The following is a 15,793-nucleotide window of genomic DNA, read 5'->3' as shown; positions in this document are numbered from 1 at the left end:
ATGATATATACTGTCTAATGATATATACACTGTCTAATGATATATACACTGTCTAATGGTATATACACTGTCTAATGGTATATATACTGTCTAATGGTATACACTGTCTAATGATATATACACTGTCTAATGATATATACAGTGTCTAATGGTATATACTGTCTAATGATATATACACTGTCTAATGATATATACACTGTCTAATGATATATACACTGTCTAATGGTATACACTGTCTAATGGTATATACTGTCTAATGGTATATATACTGTCTAATGATATATACTGTCTAATGGTATATACTGTCTAATGGTATATACTGTCTAATGATATATACACTGTCTAATGGTATATACTGTCTAATGGTATACACTGTCTAATGATATATACTGTCTAATGATATATACTGTCTAATGGTATATACACTGTCTAATGGTATATACTGTCTAATGGTATATACTGTCTAATGATATATACTGTCTAATGGTATATACTGTCTAATGATATATACTGTCTAATGATATACACTGTCTAATGGTATATACACTGTCTAATGGTATATATATATACTGTCTAATGGTATACACTGTCTAATGATATATACTGTGATATATACTGTCACACTGTCTAATGATATACACTGTCTAATGGTATATATATACACTGTCTAATGGTATATACACTGTCTAATGGTATACACTGTCTAATGATATATACACTGTCTAATGGTATACACTGTCTAATGGTATATACACTGTCTAATTATATACACTGTCTAATAGTATATACACTGTCTAATGGTATATACTGTCTAATGGTATATACACTGTCTAATGGTATATACACTGTCTAATGATATATACTAATGATATATACTGTCTAATGATATATACTGTCTAATGATATATACACTGTCTAATGGTATATACACTGTCTAATGGTATATACACTGTCTAATGGTATACACTGTCTAATGATATATACACTGTCTAATGATATACACTGTCTAATGGTATACACTGTCTAATGGTATATATACTGTCTAATGATATATACTGTCTAATGGTATACACTGTCTAATGATATATACACTGTCTAATGATATACACTGTCTAATGATATATACACTGTCTAATGGTATATACACTGTCTAATGGTATACACTGTCTAATGATATATACACTGTCTAATGATATATACACTGTCTAATGATATAATCACTGTCTAATGATAAACACTGTCTAATGATATATACACTGTCTAATGATATAAACACTGTCTAATGATATAAACACTGTCTAATGATATACACTGTCTAATGATATATACACTGTCTAATGATATAAACACTGTCTAATGATATAAACACTGTCTAATGGTATACACTGTCTAATGATATACACTGTCTAATGATATCCTTTCATGAATATGTCATTACATAGGCTTATAAATGTATATAAATGCTTAAAATAAAACGTATATTCAATATTCTCTGTCCCACAGTGTGCGTGGAAGATAAGGTAGTATTTATTATTTTATTTAGTATTTTCGTCTATTTGTATTAAAATAAAATAGAAAGGAATAAACACGAGTTTAATAATAATAATAATAAAATACTAATACTATACTAATAATAATAAAATACTAATACTATAATAATAATAAAATACTAATACTAATAATAATAAAATACTAATACTATACTATGAATAATAAAATACGAATACTATACTACTAATAATAAAATACTAATACTATACTAATAATAATAAAATACTAATACTATACTACTAATAATACAATACTAATACTATACTACTAATAATAAAATACTAATACTATACTACTAATAATAAAATACTAATACTATACTAATAATAATAAAACACTAATACTATACTACTAATAATAAAATACTAATACTATACTAATAATAATAAAACACTAATACTATACTAATAATAATAAAATACTAATACTATACTAATAATACTAAAATACTAATACTATACTAATAATACTAAAATACTAATACTATACTAATAATACTAAAATACTAATACTATACTAATAATACTAAAATACTAATACTATACTAATAAAATACTAATACTATACTAATAATAATAAAATACTAATACTATACTAATAATAATAAAAACTAAAATACTAATACTATACTATATAATAATAAAATACTAATACTATACTAATAATAATAAAATACTTACGTCCTTGTTTCGAGGGTAAAAGACAAACTGTTTGTCTGGTTGGTCCTGTCTGCGGCCCCGTGAGGCCTCGGGCAGGGTGATGTAGAACTTGAGGGAGGTGTAAGCTGCCAGGTCTGCCAGGTTACTGGGGGTCCGCACCTGCACACCTGATGTCCCGTTGAACTTCACAGGTACGCTCACCTGAGAGGGAGAAAAGAGGAAGTTCAAAACGCCCGTCGTCCATTCCTACGTATGTTGATGTAACCATAGTAGATAGATGTTCTATAATATTTGAGTTTTCAAACAATAACTACACTTAACAGACACATTTGTAGCACATGTATTCCTATTGAGGGCCTGGGTTATGTCTGTCCCGTATGAGCCACCGTACTTTGCTGGCGGCCTTGCGGGCCTCTGCGATGAGCTGTCTGATCCTGAGGATGTTCTCTGAGATGTTGGGCATCTGGGCTGAGTGGTTCTGCAGCTTGTCCAGCTTCTTCATCAGTATTGGGATGGCCTCGCCCAACATACCCACTGGAGAGACACAAACAGACAGAAAATGTTCTGTCAGTCTAAACCAATCAGACTTAAGCAAATGTTTCTTCATTGAGGAGGTCTGTACACACAGTCAATCCTGATCAGCTTTAATAGCAACATTCAAAATGGAAGACAAGCTAGCGTTCCTGATCTCTGTATGGTGAAACTATAAAGGACCTACTAGTAGTATCTAGTGGTACTACCAGACCTACTGTCTAGTAGTATCTAGTGGTATCTAGTGGTACTACCAGACCTACTGTCTAGTGGTATCTAGTGGTCCTACCAGACCTACTGTCTAGTGGTATCTAGTGGTACTACCAGACCTACTGTCTAGTGGTATCTAGTGGTACTACCAGACCTACTGTCTGTCTAGTGGTACTATCTGTCTAGTGGTATCTAGTGGTACTACCAGACCTACTGTCTAGTGGTATCTAGTGGTACTACCAGACCTACTGTCTAGTGGTATCTAGTGGTCTACCAGACCTACTGTCTAGTGGTATCTAGTGGTCCTACCAGACCTACTGTCTAGTGGTATCTAGTGGTCCCTACCAGACCTACTGTCTAGTGGTATCTAGTGGTACTGCAGACCTACTGTCTAGTGGTATCTACCAGAGACCTACTGTCTAGTGGTATCTAGTGGTACTACCAGACCTACTGTCTAGTGGTGTCTAGTGGTATCTAGTGGTCCTACCAGACCTACTGTCTAGTGGTATCTAGTGGTACTACCAGACCTACTGTCTAGTGGTATCTAGTGGTCCTACCAGACCCACTGTCTAGTGGTATCTAGTGGTCCTACCAGTGGTATCTAGTGGTCCACCAGACCTACTGTCTAGTGGTATCTAGTGGTATCTAGTGGTACTACCAGACCTACTGTCTAGTGGTATCTAGTGGTCTACTGTCTACCAGACCTACTGTCTAGTGGTATCTAGTGGTCCTACCAGACCACTGTCTAGTGGTATCTAGTGGTACTACCAGACCTACTGTCTAGTGGTATCTAGTGGTCCTCCAGACCTACTGTCTAGTGGTATCTAGTGGTATCTACCAGACTACTGTCTAGTGGTATCTAGTGGTATCTAGTGGTCCTACCAGACCTACTGTCTAGTGGTATCTAGTGGTCCTACCAGACCTACTGTCTAGTGGTATCTAGTGGTCTACCAGACCTACTGTCTAGTGGTATCTAGTGGTCCTACCAGACCTACTGTCTAGTGGTATCTAGTGGTCCTACCAGACCTACTGTCTAGTGGTACTACTAGTGGTATCTAGTGGACCTACTGTCTAGTGGTATCTAGTGGTCCTACCAGACCTACTGTCTAGTGGTATCTAGTGGTATCTAGTGGTCCTACCAGACCTACTGTCTAGTGGTATCTAGTGGTCCTACCAGACCTACTGTCTAGTGGTATCTAGTGGTATCTACTACCAGACCTACTGTCTAGTGGTATCTAGTGGTCCTACCAGACCTACTGTCTAGTGGTATCTAGTGGTACTACCAGACCTACTGTCTAGTGGTATCTAGTGGTACTACCAGACCTACTGTCTAGTGGTATCTAGTGGTCCTACCAGACCTACTGTCTAGTGGTATCTAGTGGTCCTACCAGACCTACTGTCTAGTGGTATCTAGTGGTCCTACCAGACCTACTGTCTAGTGGTATCTAGTGGTATCTAGTGGTCCTACCAGACCTACTGTCTAGTGGTATCTAGTGGTCCTACCAGACCTACTGTCTAGTGGTATCTAGTGGTACTACCAGACCTACTGTCTAGTGGTATCTAGTGGTCCTACCAGACCTACTGTCTAGTGGTATCTAGTGGTATCTAGTGGTACTACCAGACCTACTGTCTAGTGGTATCTAGTGGTCCTACCAGACCTACTGTCTAGTGGTATCTAGTGGTACTACCAGACCTACTGTCTAGTGGTATCTAGTGGTCCTACCAGACCTACTGTCTAGTGGTGTCTAGTGGTCCTACCAGACCTACTGTCTAGTGGTATCTAGTGGTCCTACCAGACCTACTGTCTAGTGGTATCTAGTGGTATCTAGTGGTACTACCAGACCTACTGTCTAGTGGTATCTAGTGGTCCTACCAGACCTACTGTCTAGTGGTATCTAGTGGTATCTAGTGGTCCTACCAGACCTACTGTCTAGTGGTATCTAGTGGTATCTAGTGGTACTACCAGACCTACTGTCTAGTGGTATCTAGTGGTCCTACCAGACCTACTGTCTAGTGGTATCTAGTGGTCCTACCAGACCTACTGTCTAGTGGTATCTAGTGGTATCTAGTGGTACTACCAGACCTACTGTCTAGTGGTATCTAGTGGTCCTACCAGACCTACTGTCTAGTGGTGTCTAGTGGTATCTAGTGGTCCTACCAGACCTACTGTCTAGTGGTATCTAGTGGTATCTACCAGACCTACTGTCTAGTACTATCTAGTGGTATCTAGTGGTCCTTCCAGACCTACTGTCTAGTGGTATCTAGTGGTATCTAGTGGTCCTACCAGACCTACTGTCTGTATCTAGTGGTATCTAGTGGTCCTACCAGACCTACTGTCTAGTGGTATCTAGTGGTCCTACCAGACCTACTGTCTAGTGGTATCTAGTGGTATCTAGTGGTACTACCAGACCTACTGTCTAGTGGTGTCTAGTGGTATCTAGTGGTCCTACCAGACCTACTGTCTAGTGGTATCTAGTGGTCCTACCAGACCTACTGTCTAGTGGTCCTACCAGACCTACTGTCTAGTGGTATCTAGTGGTACTACCAGACCTACTGTCTAGTGGTGTCTAGTGGTCCTACCAGACCTACTGTCTAGTGGTATCTAGTGGTCCTACCAGACCCACTTTCTAGTGGTATCTAGTGGTATCTAGTGGTATCTAGTGGTCCTACCAGACCCACTGTCTAGTGGTATCTAGTGGTATCTAGTGGTATCTAGTGGTCCTACCAGACCCACTGTCTAGTGGTATCTAGTGGTATCTAGTGGTCCTACCAGACCCACTGTCTAGTGGTATCTAGTGGTCCTTCCAGACCTACTGTCTAGTGGTGTCTAGTGGTATCTAGTGGTCCTACCAGACCCACTGTCTAGTGGTATCTAGTGGTCCTACCAGAACCACTATCTAGTGGTATCTAGTGGTCCTACCAGACCCACTGTCTAGTGGTATCTAGTGGTCCTACCAGACCTACTGTCTAGTGGTGTCTAGTGGTATCTAGTGGTATCTAGTGGTATCTAGTGGTCCTACCAGACCTACTGTCTAGTGGTATCTAGTGGTATCTAGTGGTCCTACCAGAACCACTATCTAATGGTTTCTAGTGGTCCTACCAGACCTACTGTCTAGTGGTGTCTAGTGGTATCTAGTGGTCCTACCAGAACCACTATCTAGTGGTATCTAGTGGTCCTACCAGAACTACTGTCTAGTGGTATCTAGTGGTCCTACCAGACCTACTGTCTAGTGGTATCTAGTGGTCCAACCAGACCTACTGTCTAGTGGTGTCTAGTGGTATCTAGTGGTCCTACCAGACCTACTGTCTAGTGGTATCTAATGGTATCTAGTGCTCCTACCAGACCTACTGTCTAGTGGTGTCTAGTGGTATCTAGTGGTCCTACCAGACCTACTGTCTAGTGGTATCTAGTGGTCCTACCAGACCTACTGTCTAGTGGTGTCTAGTGGTATCTAGTGGTCCTACCAGAACCACTGTCTAGTGGTATCTAGTGGTCCTACCAGAACCACTGTCTAGTGGTATCTAGTGGTCCTACCAGACCTACTGTCTAGTGGTGTCTAGTGGTATCTAGTGGTCCTACCAGACCTACTGTCTAGTGGTGTCTAGTGGTCCTACCACACCCACTGTCTAGTGGTATCTAGTGGTCCTACCAGAACCACTGTCTAGTGGTATCTAGTGGTCCTACCAGACCTACTGTCTAGTGGTATCTAGTGGTATCTAGTGGTATCTAGTGGTCCTACCAGACCTACTGTCTAGTGGTATCTAGTGGTATCTAGTGGTCCGACCAGACCTACTGTCTAGTGGTATCTAGTGGTCCTACCAGACCTACTGTCTAGTGGTATCTAGTGGTATCTAGTGGTATCTAGTGGTCCTACCAGACCTACTGTCTAGTGGTATCTAGTGGTATCTAGTGGTCCTACCAGACCTACTGTCTAGTGGTGTCTAGTGGTATCTAGTGGTCCTACCAGACCTACTGTCTAGTGGTATCTAGTGGTATCTAGTGGTCCTACCAGACCTACTGTCTAGTGGTATCTAGTGGTATCTAGTGGTCCTACCAGACCTACTGTCTAGTGGTATCTAGTGGTCCTACCAGACCTACCGTCTAGTGGTATCTAGTGGTATCTAGTGGTCCTACCAGACCTACTGTCTAGTGGTATCTAGTGGTCCTACCAGACCTACTGTCTAGTGGTATCTAGTGGTATCTAGTGGTCCTACCAGACCTACTGTCTAGTGGTGTCTAGTGGTATCTAGTGGTCCTACCAGACCTACCGTCTAGTGGTATCTAGTGGTATCTAGTGGTCCTACCAGACCTACTGTCTAGTGGTATCTAGTGGTATCTAGTGGTCCTACCAGACCTACTGTCTAGTGGTGTCTAGTGGTATCTAGTGGTATCTAGTGGTCCTTCCAGACCTACTGTCTAGTGGTATCTAGTGGTATCTAGTGGTCCTACCAGACCTACTGTCTAGTGGTGTCTAGTGGTATCTAGTGGTATCTAGTGGTCCTACCAGACCTACCGTCTAGTGGTATCTAGTGGTATCTAGTGGTCCTACCAGAGTAGTGGTTGTAGACCTACCAGACCTACTGTCTAGTGGTATCTAGTGGTATCTAGTGGTCCTACCAGAGTAGTGGTTGTAGACCTACCAGACCTACCGTCTAGTGGTATCTAGTGGTCCTACCAGACCTACTGTCTAGTGGTATCTAGTGGTCCTACCAGACCTACCGTCTAGTGGTATCTAGTGGTATCTAGTGGTCCTACCAGACCTACTGTCTAGTGGTATCTAGTGGTATCTAGTGGTCCTACCAGAGTAGTGGTTGTAGACCTACCAGACCTACCGTCTAGTGGTATCTAGTGGTATCTAGTGGTCCTACCAGAGTAGTGGTTGTAGACCTACCAGACCTACCGTCTAGTGGTATCTAGTGGTATCTAGTGGTCCTACCAGAGTAGTGGTTGTAGACCTACCAGACTTGTTGGCCTCCAGGAAGGCCTTGTTTATGTCCTCATTGGTGGTGTTAGCGTCTCCGTACTGCTGCTGCCATTGGTCCACCTGCTCTTTGATCGGTGCCAGGGTATCCTCTACCTTCGCTGCTGTACTGTTGGCCTCCTCGGCTGCAGCCTTCGCCTCCTCTATAACCTTAGCCGTTTCCCCTGGAGGACAATATGCACAGGTAGGGGTTGGAGGGATAGGGTAGGCAGTATTGGACTGGGTTTAAGCAACGTGTTTGTTGTGTACTTGTACAGGTAGGGGTTGGAGGGATAGGGTAGGCAGTATTGGACTGGGTTTAAGCAACGTGTTTGTTGTGTTTTTGTACAGGTAGGGGTTGGAGGGATAGGGTAGGCAGTATTGGACTGGGTTTAAGCAACATGTGTTTGTTTTCTACTTGTATACGTTGAGGACCTGCTCTTATTCACAACGATGGTGTGTGTGTGTGTGTGTGTGTGTGTGTGTGTGTGTGTGTGTGTGTGTGTGTGTGTGTGTGTGTGTGTGTGTGTGTGTGTGTGTCTCTGTGTGTGTGTGTGTGTGTCTCTGTGTGTGTGTCTCTGTGTGTGTCTCTGTGTGTGTGTGTGTCTCTATGTGTGTGTGTGTGTCTCTCTGTGTGTGTGTGTGTGTGTCTCTCTGTGTGTGTGTCTGTGTGTGTGTCTCTCTCTCTCTGTGTGTGTGTGTCTCTGTGTGTGTGTGTGTCTCTGTGTGTGTGTCTCTGTGTGTGTGTGTGTGTGTGTGTCTCTCTGTGTGTGTGTGTGTTTGTGTGTGTGTGTATCTCTCTCTCTGTGTGTGTGTGTCTCTGTGTGTGTGTATCTCTCTCTCTGTGTGTGTGTGTCTCTGTGTGTGTGTGTCTCTCTCTGTGTGTGTGTGTCTCTCTCTGTGTGTGTGTCTCTCTCTCTGTGTGTGTGTCTCTCTCTGTGTGTGTGTGTGTCTCTCTCTGTGTGTGTGTCTCTCTCTGTGTGTGTGTCTCTCTCTGTGTGTGTGTGTGTCTCTCTCTGTGTGTGTCTCTGTGTGTGTCTCTCTGTGTGTGTGTGTGTGTTTGTGTGTGTTTATCTCTCTCTCTGTGTGTGTGTCTCTCTGTGTGTGTGTCTCTCTCTGTGTGTGTCTCTCTCTGTGTGTGTGTGTGTCTCTGTGTGTGTGTCTCTGTGTGTGTGTGTGTGTGTGTCTCTCTGTGTGTGTGTGTGTCTCTCTGTGTGTGTGTGTGTGTGTTTGTGTGTGTGTGTATCTCTCTCTGTGTGTGTGTGTGTCTCTGTGTGTGTGTATCTCTCTCTGTGTGTGTGTGTCTCTGTGTGTGTGTGTCTCTCTCTGTGTGTGTGTGTCTCTCTCTGTGTGTGTGTGTCTCTCTCTCTGTGTGTGTGTCTCTCTCTGTGTGTGTGTGTCTCTCTGTGTGTGTGTCTCTCTCTCTGTGTGTGTGTCTCTCTCTGTGTGTGTGTGTGTCTCTCTGTGTGTGTCTCTGTGTGTGTCTCTCTCTGTGTGTGTGTGTGTGTGTTTGTGTGTGTGTGTATCTCTCTCTCTGTGTGTGTGTGTCTCTCTCTGTGTGTGTGTCTCTCTGTGTGTGTGTGTGTGACCTTACCTCGGCTGAAGTTGAGGTTACTCTGCACCATCTCCAGGTCTTTCAGTAGAGTCGTGTGTTTCTGCTTGGCCTCATCCAGATGAGTCATGGCGTCCCGGAGACGAGGCTTCAGATCTGACAGGCAAAAGGCAACAATAAGATATTAAATAAAATCATGTTGTTTTTCTCGCTTGTTAAAGAAAATCAACACAAAAAAAAACAAGCAACAACCAGGGGGTTGTTACCTTCATTCCCAGTTTTCCCAGAAATCCTAGTTTCCTCCCTGTTAAAAATCCCTCCTGATTTCAACCAAAAGTCTCCAGAATGGTCTAACCTCTTCCTTCATTCGTCACCGAAACCAATTTCTATTCAATTTCTATTCATCCAGAAGTGTGATGAAACAATACAAGTACCATCATTCAGTTCCCGTTGCAGTGTGACGGCGTCCTCCAGCAGTTCAGAACTGTGATTCCTCAGACCGTCAGCTACCTGGCCCAGGTCCTGACCCTTCACATTCTGCACAAATCAACAACGACTGCATCAACGCCATAACAAAACATACTGTACTGTTCCTTTCTGACAGGCCCATTGTGGCAACGGTAAGGTGCCACACACGTCCAATGCATATAGTGTACTGCTGTATCTGTGAGTCTCAGAGTGTCCTCACAAATGTAGGAAATACGTGTGTGTGTGTGTGTGTGTGTGTGTGTGTTGTGCTTACCTCCAGTGCATCCACAGCAGCTTGGTTGGCAGCCGTCTCAGCGTCTCTGACGGCGTCGATGATGTCGGAGTACGCCCGGGACGCGTTCACCGCTCGCTGGATGAAACCGTCCTTGTTGGTGTTGGAGATCACACTGCAACACACAGAGGAGAAAACGTGAAGTCGAGGTCAGATCAATCAACCAATCAATAAATCAATCAACCAACGTATCCAACCCTCCATCAACACCATCCATCAACCATCCATCAACACCATCCATCAACCCTCCATCAACCCTCCATCAACACCATCCATCAACCATCCATCAACCATCCATCAACCCCCTCCATCAACCCTCCATCAACTATTCATCAACCCTCCATCAACCCTCCATCAACCCTCCATCAACTATTCATCAACCCTCCATCAACCCCCTCCATCAACCATCCATCAACCCCCTCCATCAACCCCCTCCATCAACCATCCATCAACCATCCATCAACCATTGTATCAACCATCCATCAACCATCCATCAACCCCCTCCATCAACCATCCATCAACCATCCATCAACCCTCCATCAACCCTCCATCAACCCTCCATCAACCCTCCATCAACCCTCCATCAACCATCCATCAACCCTCCATCAACTATTCATCAACCCTCCATCAACCATCCATCAACTATTCATCAACCCTCCATCAACCATCCATCAACCCTCCATCAACTATTCATCAACCATCCATCAACCATCCATCAACCATCCATCAACCATCCATCAACCTTCCATCAACCCTCCATCAACCATTGTATCAACCATCCATCAACCATCCCATCAACCTTCCATCAACCCTCCACCAACCATCCATCAACCATCCATCAACCCTCCATCAACCCTCCATCAACCATTGTATCAACCATCCATCAACCATCCATCAACCAACGTATCAACCCTCCATCAACCAATGTATCAACCATCCATCAACCAATGTATCAACCCTCCACCAACCATCCATCAACCCTCCATCAACCTCCATCAACCATTGTATCAACCATCCATCAACCATGCATCAACCAACGTATCAACCCTCCATCAACCAATGTATCAACCATCCATCAACCATCCATCAACCAACGTATCAACCATCCATCAACCATTGTATCAACCCTCCATCAACCAATGTATCAACCATCCACCAACCAACGTATCAACCTTCCATCAACCCTCCATCAACCATCCATCAACCCTCCATCAACCAACGTATCAACCTTCCATTAACCATCCACCAACCAACGTATCAACCTTCCATCAACCCTCCATCAACCATCCATCAACCCTCCATCAACCAACGTATCAACCTTCCATTAACCATCCACCAACCAACGTATCAACCATCCATCAACCATCCATCAACCCTCCATCAACCAATGTATCAACCCTCCATCAACCAATGTATCAACCCTCCATCAACCAATGTATCAACCCTCCATCAACCAATGTATCAACCCTCCATCAACCAATGTATCAACCCTCCATCAACCAATGTATCAACCTTCCATCAACCATCCATCAACCATCCATCAACCATCCATCAACCAATGTATCAACCCTACATCAACCAATGTATCAACCTTCCATCAACCATCCATCAACCATCCATCAACCCTACATCAACCAATGTATCAACCTTCCATCAACCATCCATCAACCATCCATCAACCCTCCATCAACCAACGTATCAACCTTCCATCAACCATCCATCAACCATCCATCAACCCTCCATCAACCAACGTATCAACCCTCCATCAACCCTCCATCAACCCTCCATCAACCAACGTATCAACCTTCCATCAACCATCCATCAACCATCCATCAACCCTCCATCAACCAACGTATCAACCTTCCATCAACCATCCATCAACCATCCATCAACCCTCCATCAACCAACGTATCAACCCTCCATCAACCACTGTATCAACCATCCATCAACCATCCATCAACCAACGTATCAACCCTCCATCAACCCTCCATCAACCCTCCATCAACCCTCCATCAACCCTCCATCAACCCTCCATCAACTCCTCACCTGGAGAGGTTCATGGCCAGCTCATTGAGTAGTTCAGCATGTTTCTCCGCTGCCTCCACCAGGGGTATCTTACTGAGGGTGGGGGCAAATGTCTGCACCTTTTCAGCCAGGGGCATCCTGGCCCCATCCAACTGGGCGGCCAGACGCTCATACTCCTAGAGAGAGGGGGTGGGGGGGGGGTATAATCAGGGTACACAGTCAATCAATCAAATGTATTTATAAAGCCCTTCTTACATCAGCTGATGTCACAAAGTGCTGTACAGAAACCCAGCCTAAAACCCCAAACAGCAAGCAATGCAGGTGTAGAAGCACGGTGGCTAGGAAAAACTCCCTAGAAAGGCCAGAACCTAGGAAGAAACCTAGAGAGGAACCAGGCTATGAGGGGTGGCCAGGTGGTACCAGTACTGAGTCCATGTGTAGGGTATGAGGTAATAACATGGCTTTATACACAGGATACCAGTACTGAGTCCATGTGTAGGGGTACGAGGTAATAACATGGCTTTATACACAGGGTACCAGTACTGAGTCCATGTGTAGGGGTATGAGGTGTAAGTCGCTCTGGATAAGAGCGTCTGCTAAATGACTTAAATGTAATGTAAATGTAATAACATGGCTTTATACACAGGGTACCACAGTACTGAGTCCATGTGTAGGGTATGAGGTAATAACATGGCTTTATACACAGGGTACCACAGTACTGAGTCCATGTGCAGGGGTACGAGGTCAATAACATGGCTTTATACACAGGGTACCAGTACTGAGTCCATGTGCAGGGGTACGAGGTCAATAACATGGCTTTATACACAGGGTACCAGTCAGTGTGCAGGGGTACGAGGTAATAACATGGCTTTATACACAGGGTACCACAGTACTGAGTCCATGTGTAGGGGTACGAGGTAATAACATGGCTTTATACACAGGGTACCACAGTACTGAGTCCATGTGTAGGGGTACGAGGTAATAACATGGCTTTATACACAGGGTACCAGTCAGTGTGCAGGGGTACGAGGTAATAACATGGCTTTATACACAGGGTACCAGTCAGTGTGCAGGGGTACGAGGTAATAACATGGCTTTATACACAGGGTACCAGTACTGAGTCCATGTGTAGGGGTACGAGGTAATAACATGGCTTTATACACAGGGTACCACAGTACTGAGTCCATGTGTAGGGGTACGAGGTAATAACATGGCTTTATACACAGGGTACCAGTCAGTGTGCAGGGGTACGAGGTAATAACATGGCTTTATACACAGGGTACCAGTCAGTGTGCAGGGGTACGAGGTAACAACATGGCTTTATACACAGCGTACCAGTACTGAGTCCATGTGTAGGGGTACGAGGTAACAACATGGCTTTATACACAGCGTACCAGTACTGAGTCCATGTGTAGGGGTATGAGGTGTAAGTCGCTCTGGATAAGAGCGTCTGCTAAATGACTTAAATGTAATGTAAATGTAATAACATGGCTTTATACACAGGGTACCAGTACTGAGTCCATGTGTAGGGTACGAGGTAATAACATGGCTTTATACACAGGGTACCAGTACTGAGTCCATGTGTAGGGGTACGAGGTAATAACATGGCTTTATACACAGGGTACCAGTACTGAGTCCATGTGCAGGGGTACGAGGTCAATAACATGGCTTTATACACAGGGTACCAGTCAGTGTGCAGGGGTACGAGGTAATAACATGGCTTTATACACAGGGTACCACAGTACTGAGTCCATGTGTAGGGTATGAGGTAATAACATGGCTTTATACACAGGGTACCACAGTACTGAGTCCATGTGCAGGGGTACGAGGTCAATAACATGGCTTTATACACAGGGTACCAGTACTGAGTCCATGTGCAGGGGTACGAGGTAATAACATGGCTTTATACACAGGGTACCAGTCAGTGTGCAGGGGTACGAGGTAATAACATGGCTTTATACACAGGGTACCAGTACTGAGTCCATGTGTAGGGGTACGAGGTAATAACATGGCTTTATACACAGGGTACCACAGTACTGAGTCCATGTGTAGGGGTACGAGGTAATAACATGGCTTTATACACAGGGTACCAGTCAGTGTGCAGGGGTACGAGGTAATAACATGGCTTTATACACAGGGTACCAGTCAGTGTGCAGGGGTACGAGGTAACAACATGGCTTTATACACAGCGTACCAGTACTGAGTCCATGTGTAGGGTACGAGGTAACAACATGGCTTTATACACAGCGTACCAGTACTGAGTCCATGTGTAGGGGTATGAGGTGTAAGTCGCTCTGGATAAGAGCGTCTGCTAAATGACTTAAATGTAATGTAAATGTAATAACATGGCTTTATACACAGGGTACCAGTACTGAGTCCATGTGTAGGGGTACGAGGTAATAACATGGCTTTATACACAGGGTACCAGTACTGAGTCCATGTGCAGGGGTACGAGGTCAATAACATGGCTTTATACACAGGGTACCAGTACTGAGTCCATGTGCAGGGGTACGAGGTCAATAACATGGCTTTATACACAGGGTACCAGTCAGTGTGCAGGGGTACGAGGTAATAACATGGCTTTATACACAGGGTACCACAGTACTGAGTCCATGTGTAGGGGTACGAGGTAATAACATGGCTTTATACACAGGGTACCACAGTACTGAGTCCATGTGTAGGGGTACGAGGTAATAACATGGCTTTATACACAGGGTACCACAGTACTGAGTCCATGTGTAGGGGTACGAGGTAATAACATGGCTTTATACACAGGGTACCAGTCAGTGTGCAGGGGTACGAGGTAATAACATGGCTTTATACACAGGGTACCAGTACTGAGTCCATGTGTAGGGGTACGAGGTAATAACATGGCTTTATACACAGGGTACCAGGTAATTGTGGTAGATATGTACATATAACTAGGAATAAAGTGACTAGACAACAGGATAGTTAGATAGATAGAACAGTAGCAGCAGTATGTCATGCCAAAAGGGGTCAATGAGGATAGTTTGGGTAGTTAGTGGTTAACTATTTAACTAACTATTTATCAGTTTGATGGTTTTGGGGGTAGAGGCTGTTCAGACTTGCTGCATCAGTACCGCTTGCTGTGCGGAAGCAAAGAAAACAGTCTGTCACTTTAGGTGTCTGGAGTCGTTTTTACATCAGGGTTTTACTGTACAATGGGGATGTTTGACTTCTAATCAGACAGCTTGAGATCTGCTTGGAGATTTTCCAGGGGCTGTCTCATTCAGGGACTGTCTCATTCAGGGACTGTCTCATCCAGGGACTGTCTCATTCAGGGACTGTCTCATCCAGGGACTGTCTCATTCAGGGACTGTCTCATTCAGGGACTGTCTCATTCAGGGACTGTCTCATCCAGGGACTGTCTCATTCAGGGACTGTCTCATTCAGGGACTGTCTCATCCAGGGACTGTCTCATTCAGGGACTGTCTCATTCAGGGACTGTCTCATTCAGGGACTGTCTCATCCAGGGACTGTCTCATTCAGGGACTGTTTCATTCAGGGACTGTCTCATTCAGGG

General features: G+C 44.0%; 1 protein-coding gene across 4 annotated transcripts in view; it reads right to left on the bottom strand.

Annotated features, from left to right (window-relative positions):
* The window catches only part of lama5 (laminin, alpha 5), a 418,234-nt gene that overhangs the window by 116,673 nt on the left and 285,768 nt on the right, over positions 1-15,793 (bottom strand). For 3 of the 4 annotated variants that reach the window (XM_052481311.1, XM_052481313.1, XM_052481314.1), the window contains 6 exons: positions 12,271-12,425; positions 10,207-10,339; positions 9,899-10,001; positions 9,507-9,620; positions 7,912-8,097; positions 2,602-2,744 (listed from right to left, as the gene is read on the bottom strand). In XM_052481311.1, the coding sequence (XP_052337271.1) occupies positions 2,602-2,744; positions 7,912-8,097; positions 9,507-9,620; positions 9,899-10,001; positions 10,207-10,339; positions 12,271-12,425 (834 nt within the window). Of the gene's footprint in view, positions 1-2,377; positions 2,412-2,601; positions 2,745-7,911; positions 8,098-9,506; positions 9,621-9,898; positions 10,002-10,206; positions 10,340-12,270; positions 12,426-15,793 lie in introns of all 4 variants that reach the window. The other variant, XM_052481312.1, reaches the window with a different exon arrangement.

This window comes from Oncorhynchus keta, chromosome 27 (assembly GCF_023373465.1).
Source record: "Oncorhynchus keta strain PuntledgeMale-10-30-2019 chromosome 27, Oket_V2, whole genome shotgun sequence".
NCBI lineage: Eukaryota > Metazoa > Chordata > Actinopteri > Salmoniformes > Salmonidae > Oncorhynchus > Oncorhynchus keta.
This window is presented reverse-complemented; position numbering and strand designations above follow the sequence as displayed.